The sequence below is a fragment of the Juglans microcarpa x Juglans regia genome, chromosome 8D (assembly GCF_004785595.1).
Source record: "Juglans microcarpa x Juglans regia isolate MS1-56 chromosome 8D, Jm3101_v1.0, whole genome shotgun sequence".
NCBI lineage: Eukaryota > Viridiplantae > Streptophyta > Magnoliopsida > Fagales > Juglandaceae > Juglans > Juglans microcarpa x Juglans regia.
The window spans coordinates 5,876,960-5,899,564 of record NC_054608.1 but is presented as its reverse complement, the minus strand read 5'-3'; the positions used below and the strand labels follow the sequence as shown (position 1 = coordinate 5,899,564).

Genomic DNA, 22,605 nt, shown 5'->3' with positions numbered 1-22,605 from the left:
TAAACATCCAGAACTTCGGTGACTCCTCTTTTTCTCCTAGCTCTTCTCCTATTTCATTTTGTCTTCGCAATATGCTATGTGTTCCATCCATAACTAAGAATATAGTTTTAGTTCTTCAATTTTGCATTGATAACTCTTGTTTTTTTTAATTTCACTCCTCCCATTTTTCTGTGAAGGACAAACACACAAGGACACTCCTCCTCACTGGTCCCATGCGTAATGGCCTGTTTGTCTTCCCTCCCAACTTGTCTTCATCCTCCTCTCCATCCACTCATGTTTGTGAAAGAACAAGTGTTGCTCATGGCACCGAAGGCTAGGACATCCATCCTTAGCACTAGTTTCTCGTGTCCTACATTCGAAGTGCCTGTCGTTTTCTCACAAGGATGTCAAGTTTCAGTGTCCTGAGTGTCCCTTAGCAAAAATTCATCAATTACCTTTTTGTAATAGTCAAGCCCATTATTCAAGGCCTTTAGAGTTGCTTTGTGTAGATTTGTGGGGTCTGGCCCCTTATGTTTCCAGACTGGATTTTAAATACTATCTTTCTTTTGTTGATTGCTGCTCACGTTACACTTGATTTTTTCCACTTAAACTTAAGTCTGATGTCTCTCATATTTTCTCTAAATTTCTGTCGTATATTGAACGTTTATTCAACACCAAACTTCTCACTCTACAAACTGATGGAGGTGGGGAGTTCAAACCATTAACTCCAATATGTCAAAAAATGGGTATTACTCATCGTCTCTCATGCCCTCACACGCATCAACAAAATGGCTTAGTTAAAAGAAAAATAGGCACATAGTTAAAACTGGACTCGCTTTAATGGCTCACTCATCTCTTCCCTTTTCCTATTGGGCTGATGCTTTTGAGACTGTTGTTTATCTAATTAATATTCTTCCTTCTCCTACTCTCAAAAATAAATCTCCTCATTTTCTTGTTTACAACTTTGATCTAGATTACAAATTCCTCAAAATTTTTGGGTGCACATGTTGACCCAATCTCAGGCCCTATAAATTTCGTTCTACACCGTGTCTCTTTTTGGGTTACAGTACATCTCATAAGGGATATAAGTGTCTAGATCTCACTAATAATAGATTCTATATTTCTAGAGATGTTGTGTTTAATGAGACATCTTTTCCTCTTCAAACAAATGGACCCCCCTTCATCTAAGCTTTCCTCAAACCCAAAAACGGTATCTCTACCCATAGTCATGCCATCCCTTCTCGGACCTGGCCCACATCCAAATTCTTTTAATCAATCATCGTTCTCCTCAAGCCCAGAGTCTTCCACGTCTTCCTCTCCACAGCCAGTCCTCTCTAGAACCTTCTCACCGAACTCCACAGCTCCTCTCCTTCCCTCACCTCCACCTGCCTTAATTCCTCACGATCACCAATTATCACTCGTACTCACACAAATTACTCTCGACCTCGACAGTTCAAGGATGGTACAGTACCTTACTCTTTTCGCTTTTGTCTCACTACCACTGCATCTGTCCCAGATGAACCATCGAGTTATTCCGTAGCTGCCAAGTTCTCTGAATGGAGAGAAGCAATGTCACAAGAATATACTACTCTACAACAAAACCAAACTTGGAGTTTGATTCCTCCTACCTCTGCTACTAATATTCTTGGTTGCAGGTGGGTTTTTTGAACTAAGACAAATTTTGATGGTTCCTTCCAATGCAAGAAAGCATGATTTGTAGCTAAGGGGTATCATCAAATCCATGGTTTGGACTATAATGAGATCTTTAGTCCAATGGTGAAGTCGTCAACTAAACGGCTTGTTTTATCCATTGTAGTAACTCGTTCATGGCTGTTGCGCCAATTAGACATCTAGAATACTTTTTTGCATGGATCGTTGACTGATGATGTGTTTATGCAACAACCCTAGGGATTTCTTGATCCACTTCATCCCACGTATGTGTGCAAATTGCACAAGGCCATATACAGCCTCAAACAAGCACCACGAGCTTGGTTTGCTCAAGTCAGCTCTTGGTTGCTTGCATATGGTTTCTTAGCATCCAAAGCCGATCCCTCTCTTTTTATATTACAGCATGGTGATGTCCTTATATATTTTCTAGTTTATGTAGATGACATAATCATCACCTCCTCTAAACCTTCGGCAATTGATTTACTCATTTCTGACTTGGGCCGTGCCTTCCCTGTTAAAGACCTTGGCAAACTCTCTTACTTTCTTGGCTTAGAAGCATAGCACACTACTCAGAGACTACTACTTTCTCAATGGCACTACATACATACTCTGCTTCAACGAAGTCAAATGCTTCATTTCCTTTGCTATGAATAGGATCTACCAATTCATGCACTCGCCCAAGGTCTCTCATTGGAGTGCTGCCAAATGAATCTTAAGGTATCTCAAAGCCACTATCACAACCACGGCTTATTGTTTAAAAAGCAGTCCACTCTCACTCTTCAAACTTATTCTGATGCCGATTGGGGGGCTGTCCTGATGATAGACGATCAACGGGAGGTTTCTGTATTTAGTTTGGACATCATCTCATTTCTTGGAGCTCGAAGAAGCAGAGGACGATGGCTCGGTCTTCAACTGAAGTAGAATACAAATCCTTGGCTTCTTCAGCTGCTGAGACAATTTGGCTCCAAACAGTTCTTTGGGAGTTGGGTATTCCGCTTGCCAAAGCTCCCATTTTATGGTGCGATAACATCGGTGCGACCAATCTATCAGTCAACCTAGTTTATCACTCCAAAACTAAACACATGGATATAGATTTTCACTTCGTCAGGGATCGTGTTGCGGCTCGCACTTTACAAGTTCAGTTTTGTAGCTCCAAAGATCAAATAGCAAATGTGTTGACCAAGCCATTGGTTTCAGATAAATTCATCAATCTCAGATCGAGTCTCAATGTGGTAGATACCTCATTGGACTCGAGGGACGTATTAGAATATCTGAACCTATGGCACATATTGACAAACAGAAGGTGAGCATCACTCAGGCCCATGCAGCAACAGGAGAAGCAGAGGATCACACATGCAATACATAAACAATAGACTACCGTATTCTTCTAGAAAGTAACAATACGAAAATTTGTTATCATTCTCTACAGCTTTTGTAACAAACCAAATATTCTTTTATTCTCCTCTATTGTGTATAAATATACACATCATGTACAAAAACAAATCAATAAAGAATATTCAAGAAACTCATTCTCTCTAACACCTATTATCTTCATTCCTCACTACAAACACATAATAACCTTCATAGGATCCATCAAACCAATCTAAATCCTTCATCCCCACCATGTTCTTCCAAATTCTTCTCTTCGTAGCCTTTTATGTAATAGCCAAGCACTTGCTTTCCAAGACCCAAAACCTCCCACCAAGTCCTTTCCCCACCCTCCCCATTGTTGGACATCTCTACCACCTAAAGAAAGCCCTCCACCGCTCTCTAACCAGGTTATCAAACCGGTACGGTCCCATATTTTATCTCAGCTTTGGCTCTCGACCAGTCTTTGTCATCTCTTCCCCGTGCGCGGCCGAGGAATGTCTGGCCACCAATGACATCAACTTTGCCAACCGCCCTCGCTTGCTGGCCAGGAAACACCTCGGCTACAACTTCACCTCCCTTGCATGGGCCCCCTACGGTGATCACTGGCAAAAGCTCCGCCGTATCTCGTCCCTCGAACTTCTCTCTTCCCACCGCCTCCAAATGCTCTCCCGTATACGCACCGACGAGGTTCGTTCGCTCCATCGCCGGCTCTTGCCTACTAATAGTAAGAATCGAAACCAAACTGAAGTCCATGATCTGAAATCAGCCTTCTTTGAGCTGATGCTTAACGTCATGATGAGGATGATTGCTGGGAAGCGGTATTACGGAGGTAGCGCGGCGGAAGCAGAAGAAGATCAAGTCGGCAAGTTTCGGGATGTTGCGTCTGAAACATTTCGGTTGGGGTCTATCACAAATACCACAGATTTTTTGCCGATGTTGAGCTGGTTTGGGATTAGTAGGATGGAGAAGAGGTTGATTTTATTGCAGGAAAAGAGAGACAGATTTATGCAGAGCTTGATAGAGGAGCATAGAAGAATGGGATGTGATGCAGATGCAGAAAAGGGTAAGAAGAAGAAGAAGAAGACCATGATTGGAGTTCTGTTGGATCTGCAAGAACCGGAACCTGAATACTACAAGGACGAGATTATCAGAGGCATCATGCTGGTAAGTATTGAGAAGACAATATACTCGACATGGTTAACCAGATTTTGTTAAGTCCAAAACACTATAACTGACTACAGATCTAGTCATTTAGATCACTAATTTATTTAATTTCCACAGTAACATATGTCACGAAAACATATAAGATAAGCATCTGACAACTTGAACTTTCTTGGACTTCAAGGTAAAATAAAAGGTTAGTGATAATGATATTCTCTTATTATTTATTTATTATTTATTATTCATTTGAAATATTTTATTTTTTTATTATTATTTTTAAGTAATTTTTTAATATCTTTAAAAGAATTAAAATATATATATAATTTTACTAAGAATTACTTTCTTAACTATTAAGTAAAATTAAATATTAAAAAACATCAAATATAAAAAAATAATAAATTTATAATTATCTGAAATAAAATAAGATTATCACTGTACCAGTATCAGCAAAAGCTGTAAAGTTGTAGTCCATTGATAAAAGGATATGTTTGGTTACTAAATTTATCTCAACTTATCTCAACTCATAATTATAATTTTATTAAATTTTAATATAAAATATAATAAATAATTTAATTTTTTAAATTTTAAAATAATAATAATATTAAAAAATAATATTTTAATAATATTTTATCATCTCATCTTAATTTAACATCCAAACGATCAAAACAACAATAGCATAATTCTGCGCTGATGAAAAGTGGTAACCCAACTGATGTTGGTGTTTGTATGGAATCATTAAAGCGATTTCACGCTATTTTTAGCTTCTTTCTTTGTAAAGGTCATGAATGACATAGCAAGAAGATATCCACCACTGACCAGCTGGGAGAAAATTAACAGTTCAGACAATTGGACAAACGATTGCTTTTGACATTTTATGCCTCGATTTGACTATCAACGTAGAAGAAATATATGTGATCAAGTATAAGTCAAGGCAGTTACCATCTATAAGATGACAAAACATAAAAATACAAGTTGCATACCACAAAATATCTCGGCTTAAATGTATACATGACTGGTGTCTCTTTTCTTATCTGAAAGAAATAAAATCCATTTAGCTTGGTGTGTGTGGGACATCTCATCATTATATTCCGTATAAATTGATACTGTCTATTTCATGTAAAGATATTTATCTACGCCGTGCAATATCATGATCACTAGCAAAAAAGCGCCATCATTACACACATAAGCACAGAATAATTGAGCTTGAAATATGTACATGCATGTACAGGTCCTATTATCAGCTGGAACCGACACTTCGGCTGGCACCATGGAGTGGGCAATGTCACTTTTGCTCAACAAGCCAGAAGTTCTGAAGAAGGCGCAGGCAGAAATCGACAATCATGTGGGACTTGATCGCCTGCTTGATGAACCCGATTTGGCTCAGCTTCCATATCTTTGTTGCATTATAAACGAGACACTGCGCATGTATCCAGCAGGGCCATTACTTGTGCCGCACGAGTCATCGGAGGATTGCCAGGTGGGTGGCTTCCACGTCCCTCGTGGCACTACACTACTTGTGAATTTGTGGGGCATACAATATGACCCGTCAATTTGGGAGGACCCCACGAATTTCAAGCCGGAAAGGTTTGAACGGATGAAAGATGAGTTTAAGTTTAGGTTCATGCCTTTTGGATCAGGGAGGAGGGGCTGTCCCGGAGAAGGTTTGGCCATGAGGATGGTTGGCTCTGCTTTGGGTTCACTGATACAGTGCTTCGAGTGGCAGAGGATTGGTGAGGAAATGGTAGACATGAACGAAGTGGTTGGGCTGACCTTGACAAAGGCTCGACCATTGCATGCTATTTGTCGTCCACGTCCAGCCATGGTCAACCTTCTTTCTCAACTTTGAACCAATATATAATATATGTAAAATTCTATACGACAGATTACTATCTCACTATTTTCATTCTACCAAGTAAGATATGACACATTTATCACCATTGAATGATTATTTATTGGATGCTTCTTTATCATTCAATGGTGACAAATGTGTCACATCTTATTTAGTAAGATAAAGTAGGAGGAAAGTGTAGTATATAACATTACTATTAGTGTGTGTGTATATATATATATATATATAGTGTCCTAAAGAAGTATGCATTGCCTATGCAATATATGTATTGTTTAGTGCTATAAAATACATTTTTTGTTTTTTACAAAGATGAGGGGATGGTGTTTGGGGAATGAGATGACATGTGAATAGTAATGAAATATATATATTTTTTTTTACCTCACTTAGTTATTCTGGATTTACTTCCACTCGCAACCGTTTATCAACATATATTATCATGTCAAAGGCATGCATCGTTTCACTTTCGCATCTCTTCACATAGTGCAGATTAAAGGACTTGTTCATCTCTCCTATCTCCTTTTCGTTCTCGACATGTCTCTCTTCTTAATTGGGGATATTCAAACAACACCTTGTCTTTTAAACCCTTTCTTTCCTCAACATCTCTTGTCATTCCATTCCTACTCAAACACTAACTTGCTCTTTGCTACTGTACTCTTCTTAATCCATATCTTCTTCGACTTGCTTTCCTTTTCTCTCCGAGCTCTTCCTTTTCGATGGCTTTCCGCAAGGTTTCCTGCTTTGGCATTCATGGTTCTCGGTCTTCCTGACCCTGCGATTCCTCCAATCATCTCGGAGAATCGGTTCGCACTGTTCCCTTGACTTTGAAGGGTACCAGTGGTTGGCTACAACATCTCACGTTGACTTGGACTTAGTGAGGAATTGATACGAGGTTCCAGATCTGTGGCATTGGATTTGTCGAAGTCTCTCCATGGGATGGTTAACCCTAAGGACTTTGATGCCTGAGTGGCTTCGTCCTCAACCATGTTCTTGATAGGGCTCCATTTGCCATTTTGTCGTCCTGTCCATGATGCACTCCACTTTTTGGGACTAGCTCCCTCTTAGCTTCTTCCTAACGCCTAAAGGATCTTAATGGCATGTTGTGTAGCATGACAATAGGTTTTGGAACCCACTGGCGAGGAATACCCTAATCTTATAGCTCAAGAAATTCCTCTATGCCCACAGTGTTAGAAACATAGATGAAAATTTATGCAGTTTCTGATATCGAACCGGTTACTAGGTGGTGCATTTGGAAGGCCGTTATTCCCATACCAAGGAGTAGGATAGGAAGTTCTTCTTTGTGTAGGGTAGTGGTTAGGAGTTCCCTTCTAGTGAGGCCTGCCATCTAGAATTCCTCATTCACGCGGGGGAGGGTATTGTCCCTGAGGGCTGCAACATTGCTATTATTCTTTCTGATAGTGAGGAAGCTCACCTACACCTGGTTTATGAGTGGGTGGAACAGAATGACAGTGCCACTTGGTCTGATGTTTTCCTCACTCACTCCAACATCGTCAGGTTTTTGGTTTTAGCGAACTAGGCTCATGTTTTTGGTCACCAGTTCTTAGGTGCTCCCTTGCTATCTCGAGGGCAAAAGAAGGGATCTTCTGCTCCTCCGAGGTAGGAAGGAAAGAAAACTCGCATAGACAACAGCCCAATTTGTGGTGAGACTAAATTGTCTGATGAATCAAGCTCTAATAAGGACAGGCCCGTTCATGCTTCATCAACCCCTAGGGAAATGGGTCGATTCAATCGGCTTCTCCATTTTCAGACTTACTAGAGGAAGTCATGGACCAAGCTAAGATTGACCTGCCATTTGTGTTAGACATCAAGTCACCTGAGCTGGCTAGTCAAGAGGCCGTTAGCCAAACCCCCCTTGCCTCAAGTGGTCAGGATGGGACTCCTTGTTAGGATGAGGAAGATATTGATGTGGCTCTTCATTATACATTTTCGGGAGCTGCTCTCGCGGTTTCGATGAGTTCTGCAGTGAAGCAGGCAATCTGTCTTTAACACCCAGTGGAGGTGTTGACGCCTCTAATGCCTGGGGAGAGGCGGTGCTTGGGTCGAAGGATGGTTCTTCTTTATCATCCATTCCCTCTACTGTTTCTGGTGGCGTAACTCCAGAATTACCTTTTATTCTTCGTACATCATTTCATGACAACCCTTCGAGGGTAGATTTTAGCAGAGGTCATGTATTCATCCCTTCGTCGCCTTCAGCACCTCTCCCATGAGGGGTGATGTTTCTTTGACTACATCTTCGAGCGATTTTCTAACTAACGATCATCATTTGGACTTGATCGAGCAGTTGAAGGAGGGTGCCTTTGTAGCTCCGACCTCCTCTTCTCAACCTTTTCGGATTCCCTCATCATTGCAAGGCTTTGGCGAAATGGGTGGCTTCAGGCCCTTTGCCGAGGGAATGTTTAACTTCTCAACATTACCTAGTTCCCCAAGATCTCATTCTGTAGGCCCTACCCCACAAGTTGATGATCAGGACGAGTTTGTTTATGCCATGGTGAGTAAGCTCCAAGGATTTTTGACCCCAACAAGTTTTTATTTTGAGCTTGGACTCACAAAGCTAAGGGATTATTTGCTAGACCACCCTGGTGCTAACCTGCGGACATTGAATCTGAAGTCCATCAGGGTTTACCGTGCCGCCTATTAGGTTTTTGACTCCTTGGGTAGAGACACCATGTATGACGCCTTGAGCTCGTCATGATCCTCGACTCTTTCCATTCTTTTCCCGTAGTTTGTATTGAAGTTTGAACAACTTGTACTGATTATGACATTTTGGATCATGTTTAATGGTTGATTATTGTCAACTATTTGTCGATCTTGGTCTGTTTGTTGTGCTTGTGTGTAGTGTTTAAGCTTTGAGAGTGTGTGGGTTATTGTTTTGTTTAGTTTGCTTCGCTATTGTTTGGTCAGTTTGTTTTGTACGTTGAGTGTGGCAGGACACTCGGCTTTAATGATTATGCGGGAGATGAGCTCGACTGCGCTTAGTGGTTTCCTCCTTTGTTCGCTAGGAGCAAGTAGAGACACTCGACATTGGTGTTTAGGCAGGAGACAGATTCAATCGCACTTGGTGGGCGAAGAGCGAAACAAGTAAACAAGTTGTTTCCTTTTTTATTCTGATTGTGATTTTGTATATGGTTATGTTTATATTTTGCTTTGACCTTATGTACCATAGGTGTAAAACTATGGCCTCTATTAGGTTGGTACCAACTTTTCTGTTTTCGGTGCACCCACTTTCGAAGCTAAGTTATTTTCTGTGTGGTCTTTCTTGTGTGCACACTCGGGACTCCAAGAATAATAAGAGGAATGATGTGACATCTTGTTTATGCTCGATTGACCGTTGGGATTTGCACAACCCTACCACGGGGGTTAAACATAGAATTATGTTTCTGATGTGATGTTCAGTTATGCTATGCCAAATGAATTTTGAATAAGAATATTTCTGAACTTTTGCTCTGATATTTTTGATAATATGTTCTGATTCTGCATTATGGAAATAAAAATATTTTGTTATGCATTCTGAACTCTATAAATGTTCATGTTTACATATTAGTATATATTTTTTACTTACTGAATTATTGATAACTTACCCTTTATCTCCACATTATTTTTCAGATAATTTGAATATTTCAACTGAGACTAAGATTAGGGAGCATGGGTGAAATGATTTAAGCTCGGTGTATTAACATACATGGTTTCCATGATTTTTGGAGAATTTTATTCAGTACTTTTGTCGTGTTTTAATGACCTGGTATTTTGGGAGGTTGATTGTATTTAGGTAGTTGGTTTGAAATTATATGTCATTGAGAATTTGGAGTTTATATCTGTAGGATGAGATACAATTTTAAGTGACACAAAGTAACTCTCTGATCCATCCGAGATCAGGGCATTACTCTGTGGGCTTGGCAGTGTCCGAGGGATGAGTATTTGACCTTAATCCCAAGTTTGAAGCACCAACTCTGGTAGTGGTCAAAATCAAACTATCAATCGTTATCCAAAATGATGCTTCATGGTATCCCGAACAAGCATATGATAGCCCTCCATAGGAATCTAGTGACATTATTCTTCGTGATGGTCACTAGGGCTTCGACTTCTACCCATTTTGTGAAGTAATCAACGGCGAGGATTATGAATCTTGCTCCTCCCTTGTCCGGGGGCATGGGACCGACCAGGGTGACGCCCCATTGGATGAACGCCGACGTCGATGTAACTGATGTTTAGTTCTTCAGGCAAACAGTTTGGTACTAACTTGTGTTGCTAGCATTGGATACACTTCTTGGCAAACTCTTTGGCTTCCTTGAGGGCATACAGCCAATAATATCCTACTATCATAACTTTAGCCACCAAAACTCTTCCTCCTAAGTGATTCCCGTATACCCTCTCGTACACTTTTGCCTGGACGTACTTATCCTCTTTCCTTGAGATGCATCTTAGATGGGGTGTAGAGAAACCCCGTTTGTATAACACGTAGGGGTGAGAATAGGTCGGTCCAGACTGGAAAAACCAACCGAACTGGCCACTTCGGTTCAGACCGAACCGACCTGGGACTAGGCCCAGTTGGTCTCAGTCTAAATTGCATAGGACCGAATTCATTCGGTCTGGTCCACGGTCCAGGGCTTTTTCACCCTGGACCAAACCGAATGAATAAATAAAAATATATATTTTATAATTTATATATTACTTAGATAATAATCATATATAATTTTATAATTTATAATTTTAACTAATACTAATATTTATACTAATACTAATAGTCTAGACTCTAATACGGTATAAAAAAATATTAATAGTCTAATATAGACTATAGTTATAATTATACTAATATAGTTATAACTATACTAAATCACTATAACTAATATTACTAATATATAGCTATACTATATTACTAATAGTCTAATACTAATACTATTATATAGTTATACTAAATTACTAATCATAATAAGTTAATAACTAATCACTATAAGTCTATACTCTATACAGTATAAGTTTATAACTATATATATTTAGTATTAATGTATTATTATATTCTTTAATGTATTACTAATAGTCTAATACTATTAAGAGTTATAGTATAAATTATAATATATGTATAAATTATAAATTTTAGTATGGATAATTAAATATGCTTATTTATAATAGTATGTTAAGTAGTATCTTTCTCAATTACACAAAATGTTAAAAGTTGTATGTGGCTCATGCATTAACATTTAACATACTTTAAGTTAGTAATAAAGTAATAATTAACATCATCAATATAATTATAACTAAACTAAATCACTATAGTCTATAACTATAATTATAAATTATAACTAAATTACTATAAGTCTACAAGTCTATTTTCTCTATATAGTATTAAATTATTAATATCACTATGAGTCTATGAGACTATGACCATATATTATTATATAGTATTAATATCACTATTAAATTATTAATATAGTATATAGTAATGATAATATTAGTAATAATTTATATCAATGTATTATTATATAATATATAGTATTAGTATCACTATATCATTATAATATATGTACACACACTATAAGTCTATATGCAGTAGTAACAATAACACTATAATAGTATAATATATATAGTATTAGTATATATTAATATATTATAAGAGTTATAGGATTATAGCATAATATATGTATAATAGACTAATAGTATAGTATTAAAATCACTATAACTATTAACTATATATACCTAATAGGCTTATAGGCTAACACAAGTATTTATTAATCATATTACATATACAAAATGTAAAAACTTCAAGTTTAAAATATTGAAAAATTGAAAATTATCATAGATTCATAGAATATTAGAATCATAAATTAGAATACACTGAGCGATTGACAATTTGACATAATCCAAGTTAGTAACAAATTAGCAATTAACATTTAATATCATAAATATAATTATCATTAATTATTTTTTAACGAGTTAATTAAATAATCCACATTAAATAGTTTATTTAATTTTAATTTTACTAATTAAAATAAATTTTTTAATTAATTTATGTGCCAAAAATATACAAGTGAAAAACACACATATGAATTGTGAGCTGCCTTCCCAAAAATGACTCCATTTTTGTCACTGCAGGGAAAAAAAATAACCGGGTTGCATGGTTTCACGCAACCCAATTATTTTTTTTCAATTTAATGTCCCTAAAACGGCACCGTTTGGATCCAATTTCGAACGAAACGGTACCGTTTTGTTATAACTCAGTGTCCCCCCCGGTGATTCATTTCTTCTTTCCATCACTTTTCCCCAATTCTCGTCTTAGAAACCCTAAGTGTCGTGAGCCACAATGCCCCCCTCTTGCCCCTCCGTCCCCTCCGTCACAGCAGGCTCGCAGCCGATTGGTACCCTCTCTCTCTCTCTCTCTCTCGACTTGCAATCGCAGTCGCAACCCCTAAAGCCGATTATTTTGAATCTTTGATCTTGAATCCTTGATATATTTGTTATGTATTTTGTATTTGTTGAGAACTTGAATGTTGATGTATTTGTCGTTATGGTTTTTTTATCTTGATGTATTTGTTTTAATTTGTACTTGTATTTGTTTAATCTAAAAACTATGGGTGAGAATTGAGTTGTAAACTGAATTTCCCAAAATCTTGAATGCATTAGAAGAATGATTTGCATTAAACTCCAAGTACCAGGACCTTGCGTCTATGAAATAAAAGCTTGAACTGATCAGTTGGAATATGTGTAGATGAATTCTCTTAGACTTGATTTCTTCACAAAAACAAGATGGCAGATAATCATCCTGTCCCATAGATCATGTCATTAGATTAAGGAATTGTTACAAATAATCACAATACCATTTTGAGATACCATATAACAGTATTCTTACATGTAATTTGTATTTGTATTTGTTTTGATCTTATTTTCACTACATGGATATAATAGTTATGATCTCATTTGAACAGAGCCACTGGAATTTATTCTTAAACATAACAGTATAATAGTTTTGAATAGAGCCACTGGAATTTATTCTTGAACAGAGCCACTTTGTATCCTCAACTTATACTTTCATGTAAAATTACTTCATATGTTAGCAATTGAGTTGAATTGACCTCATTTGAACATAGCCCAATGGAATTTATTTAGATAATGAATTCTCATTTATTTTGATCTCATTTGAACAGAGCCCAATTGAGTTTTCTAAAAATGATGTGCAAGAGTCAACACAAGACATGCCTCCACCCCTACCCCCATTCAATGTAAGTAATAAATCGGTTGGTGGGTCACAAAGTGGTAGAGTTAGGTCAATGGTTTGGGATCCCTTTATAAAAATACCAAAATGTGATCCCACTAAACCTAGGACTGCTTATAGTTATTGTGGTGTTTCATGCATGTGATATGAAGATCAACAGTATGAAGTCCATGAAGTATCACATTGAGAAACAATGTAAAAAAATGTTCATTTAAGAAGACAGATAAGTCCCATACGACTCTAGGTTGGAAGGTGGAGTGAGGAAATGGTAGTGGGGGACTTGTGCCCATTTCGTTTAGTGTTGAGACTTGTCGACCAGCCTTAGTAGAGATAATTATTCTTGATGAGTTGCCCTTTAAGCTTGCTGAAGGGGAGAGTTTCAGAAAGTTTATACTTGTGGTTTGCCCTAAGTGAGCAGGGATTCCATCTCGTATGACGGTTGCCAAGGACTATTTTAGTTTGTTTTTTAAGGAAAAACAAAAGTTGAGAAATGCTCTTCGAGGGCAGCAAATTTCCCTCACCATGGATACATGAACATCCGTGCAAAATCTAAACTATATGTGCCTCACAGCACACTTTATTGATGATGACTGAAAATTACACAAGAGAATTCTTTCATTTTCTTTGGTTGAAAATTACAAGGGTGATGCACTTGGTAAAGGCAAAAAGATGTGTTTGCATGATTGGGGGCGAACAAAAGTACTTGCACTCACTCTTAATAATGCAAGTTCTAATAATGTAGCCATTTCTTTTTTTTTTTTAAAAAAAAAAAAAACCAAGTATAGGAGGAGATACGGTCTTGGAATATGAATTCTTGCATGTTCAATGTTGTGCCCACATTTGGAACTTGATCATTCGTGAGAGGTTGAAAGAATATGATGAGTCTATTGCGAATGTGAAGATTGTTGTGAAATATGTTAAATCATCTCCTCAAAGATGGAGTATATTTAATAAATGTGTGGGGTTGGAAGATATTCAATCCAAAAGCCAAGTTTGCCTAAATGTATCGACTAGATAGAACTCCACCTATCTTATGTTGGAGAAGGCTTCAAATTTTAGAAAGGTTTTTGATCAGTTGGAAGAAAAAGATTCGTGCTTCTTTGGTAGTATGGGAGATGACGATGATGACGATGTAGATGATGAAGAAGTGGTGAATAAGTGAAAGTCAAAGAAGTTACGGCCTCCCAATGCATCCAATTGGGAGAAGAAAAAGTTGTTTGTGAGGTTTCTTTAATTATTTCATGATGCAACTTTACGCTTCTCGGGGGTGAATATGTAACTTGCAATGTTTTTTTACAGAGTTGGTTAGTATTAAAGATGCTATTAACATGAAGTGTGAACAACGAAGCCCCGTAGTGAGATTAATGGCCACAAATATGAAGAAAAAGTTTGAAAAGTATTGAGAGAACTTGAAAAATCAAAATATGATGTTGTATGTTAGGGTTCTTATTGATCCTCACTACAAAATGAAATATCTTGATTTTGGGTTGGGACATATGTATGCACATGATCAATAAAAAAAAATTGATTTCAGTTGGAGGGTGAGAAATGCATTTATCTGTATGTATGAGGCATACAAGAAAAATGAAGGAGAGAGTTCTCCTCAGAGTTAGCACGCAAGTTCCCCACATGAAGATGTAGATCCTTCAGCTGACAAGATTGCGAGTAGAAAGACACATTTGATAGTCCAATTTAAGCAACAGTTACAGTCAGAAGATAGTTTGGAAAGTAAGTCAGAAGTTGATAGATATCTAGTTGAAAGATGTGAGGATCAAGAGGATAATTTTGACCTTCTAAATTGGTGGAAGGTGAATTCAGTTAGATATCGTGTACTTTCAAAGGTTGCGCGCGATGTACCTGCAATGCAGTATCTACTGTGGCCTCTGAATCTACATTTAGCACTGTGGATCATGTACTTGACCATTTCCGAAATAGTTTAAATCCAATGAGTGTTGAGGGTCTCATATGTGCACAAAACTGGCTTCGTTTTTCTTCTACTCCAATAAGCCTTAGGACTTTAATTGATGAAGTGGAAGAATTTAAGAAGCAATTGGATATGGGTATGTAATGCATTTACTTTTGATATATTTTGTGGTTTATTTTGTTTTATCTTCTATGTTATGTAATTTCATTTAACTTGTTTTGTTTTAAGATAGAACTTGTTAGGAACTTTGCTTATTTTGTGGAGGCGTCAAATACAATGCCTACCAGCCCTACACCTAATACTGATTAAAGACTAAAGATGTGAAAAGATTGTTGGTTATGATTTTTTAATCATGATTAATTGTTGACTAGTAGAAGAAATAAAAACTGATCTGAAACTTGATTGGGAAATGGTTATTTTTTAGTAGATTTTTCTGTTAGACTTGAAAGTTTTGGCAATCAGTGAAACTTCCATTAAAAGAACCTTGAACCCTTATGATCTTATTCCTTCTTCAATTAAGATATTATGGAGATTCAATTAATTACTTATCAGCTATACAAAATTATATTATCTATTGTCGTCCAGGTAATTAATTGGAAAATAAAACATATTACAACTGGATATATATATATATCTATATATATAATATATACAGTACGAAATGCATGCCCCCTAGCTAGCTTGGCATATATATTAAGAAGTACGTTTAAGTTTTAACACCCAAAGTGTTGAATCTGATCCACAATATAAATTGATCAAGCATTACTTCAGACTTCAGATTTATATAATAATTGGATGCATATATTACATGATCTCATTAATTGTTTCTTTTTGTTTTATTACAAGCTGACATGATCTCATATATTGGCTTATTTACTTTTATTTTGTATAGAACCATAAATAATAAAAGGCTATATTTTTTCCATAAGTTCATAACAACCCAGTTTTTACATGCATAAACGCATAAGTTCAAAACAGCTTTAAGCCTTTTTTTTATAGATAAACTGTAAACACTGAAGACTTAAGTGATGGAGACTTGGAGTAGGTTGTGAATCGTGATTATGCAGTTGTGCTCTTACAGACTTACAGTGATGGAGTAGGGCTATATACTTTAATGCATTGTTAGTTGTTTCTTTAATATAACTAATGTAGTAATGTTTAACTTAATGTTTTTTATATTTGTATTAATATGATTGTTTGGTTTATATATATTTGTGTTTTGTATTGATGTAAATATGAGAGGATGAGACAGTGAGAGCTGTGTATTCATGTAATCGTGTAAATATGCATTTATTTTTTTTTTCTTTTTTTATTTGAAATTTGAAATTTGGATAAATTAGATGATTTCTTATTAGTTATTAGTTATTAGAAATTTTACTGAGTAGGGATTGTTTTAAATTTCTTTATCTCTATTTTTTTAATTTTATTATTATGATTGATAATTTTGTTTCAGTTGTTTGGATGGATATAAAAAATTTATATTATTTTATACTAAATCCTTTTATTCAAGTTCTTTTTTGGTATTTTTGGACTTAAAATTAGATAAAATGTTAGTGGGCCAAAAAGTTAAAATGACTGTTGGGTTGAAAATTATAAGATTTAGGATTGAACTATTGGCCTATTTGATACTGTGGGGGACCAAATGGACCGACCGAGACAAGATCAGACTGAAAGGGACTGGAATTTCTATTCAGCCCGGTCCAGGGTGGAAAAAGGCTAGATCGAATAGGTCCGGTCCGGTCCACAAAACCCCCTGGGGACCGACTGGACCAAACCGAGATCACCCCTAATAACACGCCATTAATCAGGGCAAAACAGGCAGCTTTGTTCCTCATTTTCCTCGCTTCTCATTATCATGTAGAAGTTCCCCGGTTGATAGGAACTTGGCTATGTCATGGGCCCATTCCAGGGTTCCTATTTTTATCTTCAAGATATCGAGTCTGACTGGTGGAGTTCCTATTGTTTGGATGGTCACCTTCCACGATAGGCCTATCTCATCCATACTTGATGTGGCCTGTGCTAGTCTGTCAGCCTTCCAATTATCGATACGGCTAATTTGGATATAACTGAAGCGGTGTTGCCATTGTATACTTACTATTGGTATCTCTTAAGTTTCTCACCCTTTGCCAGGTTTTGTCCTGTTATTTGGTTGACTACCACTTGGGAGTCTGCATTCATGTCGATTTCTTTGGCCCCTAGAGCCTATGCTACAGTGCGTCCTATCAATACTATTTCATATTTCGCCTCATTGGTGGTGGTCTTGAATTTGAGCCATAATGCATAATACATTTCCTTGTTGTTGTTTGCCACTATGTATATGTCTACTCTCACTAGCATACAGGACGAGCCATGGACATAAACTTGCCCGGGTTTCCCGATAGGGATCTTTGTATTTCTTCAGAAAAGTAGGTGAATTTGGCTATGAAGTCAGCCAATACCTGACCCTTTATCACCGTCTAAGGAAGGTAGTTGATGTCGAAGTTTAGCTCGATTGACCAATTTACTAAGCAGGACGAGGTGTCCGATAACTGCAGTATTCTTTTAGGGGCGTCGCTAGTAAAACTTTTATGGGGTGCGCTTGGAAATGTGGTCTTAATCGGCGAGAAACTACCACTAATGCAAATGGCACCATTTCTGTTATGGGATATTTGGTCTTGTCACCTCTTAGAGCAAGACTCATGTAGTAAACTGGGTTCTGCACCTTTTCTTCCTACCAAACTATGGCTTTTGGTGTAACCAACATATACAAACTCAGGGCCTCCCCTTGATTGGTTTGGCTTAGGAGAGGGGGGGCTTGATAAATATTCTTTGAGTTGGGCGAACACTTTCTTGCACTCACTATCCTAGTCACAATTCTTTCGCAAGACTCAAAAGAATGGTAGGCACCTGTCTATGGATCTGAACACAAACTTGCTGAGCACTGCTATTCTCCTTATTCACTTTTGTGCCTTATTCATGTTCTTTAGTGGCTTCATATTGACGACCACCTAGATTTTCTTGGGGTTGGCCTTAATCCCTCTTTCAGACACCATGGAACTTAAGAACTTATCTTACCATACTTCGAGGGCACACTTTGTCGGGTTGAGTTTTATTTTGTATCGTCATAGTATGCTAAAAGCTTTTGGCAAATCTAACACATTCTATCTTGGTTCCTTGCTCTTGATAAGCAAGTCATCGACTTAAACTTCCATATTCCTCCAGATCTGCTCTTTAAATGTTTGATTTACTAGCCTCTGGTATGTCACTCCGGTATACCTTGGTAATAGGATAGTCCTCAGTTGATTATAAAGACCCTTTTTTCTTGGTCCTCTCGGCTTATTCGGGTCTGTTATCCATAAAGTAGGCATCCATGAAACTTAGCATACAGTGCCCCACTATGGAATCCTTAATTAAGTCAATTCGGGAAAAGCTATCCTTTGGGCAAGATTTATTCAGGTCGATGAAGTCGACACATCCTCTATGAAATTACCCACATACCCCTAATTATGCACATTAATGCTAAATAAAGAAACTATTAGCACAAATTAATAACCAATATAAAATATTAAGAGCACTAACATAATAATTTGGTTACGAAGGAAAACCTTTTGAAGAACTCCTCAAATGTAAACTCTACGAGACAACCAAATTCAGGAAAGTCAATTTTATCGATTGAGAGTATTACAAATAAAATGTTTACAAAACCTTTGTAATTAGACAAGTTTACCCCAGACACACGACCCACTTGTCTTCTACTGCAATAGGTAGTCAGAATCTCTGACACTCTCCAATCTTTGTATTTCTTACTGCAACCTCCAGTGGTTGAACTTGAATACGACAACTCCCCTTTGGAGTATGCTCTCACTCAATCTCACGGATTGATTCTTTTTGAAAAATCCTTCTTTCAATAATTTTTTCTTGCACGATCTCTTGAAGTTCTACCCAGATCTTTAAGCTCTCAAATACTTGTGAATATGTGCAGTTCAAGTATCGCACAAAACCTTAGCCAACTCTTCTATAAATAGACAATGTTGTCATTAATTTGGAGAAGAATTCTGCTAACATGTTTATCCAGAATCTCAATCAGATACGTTGTTAACTATTTGCGAACATCTCGGACTGGATCACTTCTTTTGGATTATCTTGAGTTCAAGTCTGTTTCAGTTTCTTCAATAAAGCTTGCATCTTTATCTCTTCAATTGACTTTTTGGACTCAAAACATGCCTATGACTCTTGTACATTCTTATCTTATAATATGAACAAGATTTGATAAAATTTACAATTTAAACACTCATCCTTATCAGATAAACACTTATCATTATCGAATGTACTCCTAGAATCCTAAAAAATACATTCATCCATAATTCGAATTGAGTATGGACTCATCTAATTGTAGCCAAACATAAATTACATTTGCACTCCACTTTTCATTGGGTTTCTTTACGAGAACCACGTTTGAAAGCCACTTTAGGTAGTTGGTCTCCCTGATGAACCCTGCAACCAAGAGGCAATTGACTTCTTCTGCCATCGCCGCATACTTCTTGGTACTAAAACTTCTCTTTTGCTTGACCCTCCTTGCTTTTGAGCTTAGGTACATGCAATGTTCGATCACCTCTGTATCAATCTCAGGCATGTCCTTATGGCTCAAGGCCAAGACGTCCCTGTGTTCGGCGAGCAGCTCCTTCAACTGTTACCTAACTTCAACCTTTACCTTTGTTCCGATCCTCACCATGGCTTCTAGGTGAGCTTGATCTAGGGTGATTAGCTTAAGGGGTTCATCGACCTCACCTTGCTTCTAGTTTGTTTCGTCTCAGGTGTCGACTTCACGTTCAATCAGCTCAGGAGGTGGGGGTGGTGACTGTTAAGAAGCCTAATATTATATAACAAAAAACTTTGGGATCTATATTAATAAGTTTATTATTTACGGTAAAATTAGTTTTAATTTTAATTTTAGAGAGGCCACAACATTGAAAATAGATAATATACTGAAATTAGACAAAATTTTGAGACTTTAAGAAAAAAAAATAGAGAGATACATTTCTAGGTATATTGAGATTTTCAAAAATTTTATAGAGCATATAGAGATTATAAATTGGGGGGTTAGAAAGAAAAGGAAGGGAAAACTGAAACTTTTTCCTCCTCCTCTTCTTCTTCTTCTTCTTTTTTTTTTTGGATAATGGGAAAACCGAAACCTAAGTCCAAAAGGTTCGTTGCACTCTCTTTGCTTTTTTTCTTTTTAACGGGCTAGATTTACCTTCAGGGTTTAGGTTGGACCGGGTCATTACAGATTCAAACATCACTCTTGATGCCAATATGTTGGTATATGAAATTAGATACATAGATTTTTGTTTAAGAAAAATTTTGTCTAACACATGAAAGATGTGAAGAGAAAATACCTCTAAAACTTAGACTCCAAGAGAGAGAGAAGGAAAATTTTGTGGGACTCCCCTCTAGCCCACCTAGAACCTACCATCTTTAATCTCTTACATTAATTAACACTTAAATGACTCCATAACAACATTACACTTGTTCAAGTCAGTGAAAGCTTAGAAGTGGCTCATTAAAGTTGTGAAATGGTTGCAAGAACTTAATCTGATGATTAAACCATTAAAGGGCATATTCAATATTTTGAGAATCAGAACCACTTCTAAGCGGTCGGACTATAAATTGCACAAAAACAACCCTCTATTCAACTATTGCCACGTAAGAAAATACACTATAATTTAAATAGGCTCCGCCATAGAGAATCAAGAGAAAATGCACTAAGATTTCGTAGCCTTCTATTTCGTCTTCCTCTTCCTTGCTACCCCTCTCTTCCGTTTCTTTGCACTGCCCCAATCTCAATTCGATGTCGACGCAAGCATCACGCCGATGCAACCATCTTAGTCCGTTTGGGTCTTGAACTAAATCCAGGACAATTCATCCCTTCCCACAAAAACCTAAATCCCTCACCCCTCTCCAGGTATATCCACCTTTGCATCATGAGTGGCTCTCCCAGATCCATTAACAAATAATTTCCATCAAATGAGGCTTATTCCATTCTAATGCCTCTCCTATACATAATGTTAGCAAGGTTATTAGTTTTTCAAGTCCTGGGTTTGAAAGAATTTATGCAACTAGCCAAAGAGCTCATTCCTCAATGCCTCGAAAGCCTAATCCAACCTCTCCAACATTTCCAAAGAGCTCTTAGTGTACATGAATAGCGCGTAATACAAATCATAGCTGTCCTCGGCCGTGTTCTCAACCAAATCCAACAAGGCCTCACACCCATTGGTATTAATCGACGTGGATTCCAAGTTGAACAGCTCCAAGACCCTCCCAACCATATGGGTAATAAACTGCGACCCCGCCGCATGGATTCTCAAAATCAGTCTGTCGTTCAAGACTTCAAGACCCTTGGCTCGGTAGGAAATCAGTCCATCGCAGCAAGGTATTTGCTGGGTAAGCTCAAGGTGGATGACGAAGGAAGACGAAGGGGTTTGTCTCTGGATCTAGTCAATTTGGAAGACGACGAGGACACTTGCTTTAATGGAGTTTTTGATCTTCTGTACGATGAGTGCAAGATATGTAAATTGAAGTACTTACATGGCGGGTTATTATTGAAGGGCTATTATTTGAAGTTGGACAACCCCGACCAGCTTGAAGGTATTCTCTTTGAGAATCCCCTTACTGAAGACTAGAACATTAGTCTCATATTGCATGGTTCGTTGGTTAAATCCTCCAACTGGTAGAATAAAACTCAATATTGATGGAGCCTCAAAGGGCAACTGGATTTGATGGTTGTGGTGGGATCTTCACGATTATTATGGTCATTTCATAAATGGCTTTTTCATTTATTTGGTGGTTCTGCAGTTAAAGCTGACCTCTCTCTATATTACCAGCTAGGTTTTTATGACCCCATTATTGAATTAGATGCTTTGCTAGTAGTTAACTGGTATAAAAGTAAGAAAAGTCCTCCTTGTAGGTATGTGGATCTTTGGGAAGATATCCTAGACATTAACAAAATTCCAATTTTGATGTTTAGTATATATAAAGAATAGGCAATTGGCAGATGGTTTAACTAATCTTGTAGCAATTAATGTATTACTTCGCCTTGTCTTTTTTTTTTCTACATCATCACTGCCTCAACAACATACTGTATGGAATCTTAGTTACTCATAAATCTAGGTTTGCCAAAATTTAGGTGGAAATAGAAGTTTTACTTTTGGTATTATATAATTTTTTTTTTTTTAATAGTTACTGCTTTCATTGTTTACATATTGCAAAGCTTAGTATGGACTTTTTTTCAAATCTTGATTAGTGACTTTTGTAACCCAAGATTTGTTTCTAAAATGATATTTTTTCGTCCAGCGTTATTAATAAAATTGAAATACTGTCTTTTGTTAAAAAAAAAATAATACAATTAACTATTTTAAATTTAACAAAAACTATCTTGAGCGTAATACTATCAAA

General features: G+C 37.1%; 1 protein-coding gene and 1 long non-coding RNA gene across 2 annotated transcripts; one reads left to right on the top strand and one right to left on the bottom strand.

Annotated features, from left to right (window-relative positions):
- The first annotated feature begins 3,193 nt into the window (after window positions 1-3,193).
- Window positions 3,194-6,110, top strand: LOC121242685 (cytochrome P450 81Q32-like). Its single transcript, XM_041140610.1, has 3 exons — window positions 3,194-3,208; window positions 3,266-4,182; window positions 5,408-6,110. Exons 2-3 carry the CDS (start codon window positions 3,271-3,273, stop codon window positions 6,023-6,025), a joined length of 1,530 nt encoding a protein of 509 aa, XP_040996544.1. The 5' UTR covers window positions 3,194-3,208; window positions 3,266-3,270; the 3' UTR covers window positions 6,026-6,110.
- LOC121242686 lies at window positions 4,133-21,655 on the bottom strand. Its single transcript, XR_005935947.1, has 3 exons — window positions 21,625-21,655; window positions 18,061-18,064; window positions 4,133-4,243 (listed from the first exon to the last, which is right to left on the bottom strand). It is a non-coding gene; the product is annotated as an uncharacterized LOC121242686 (long non-coding RNA).
- Between the last annotated feature and the right edge of the window lie 950 nt (window positions 21,656-22,605).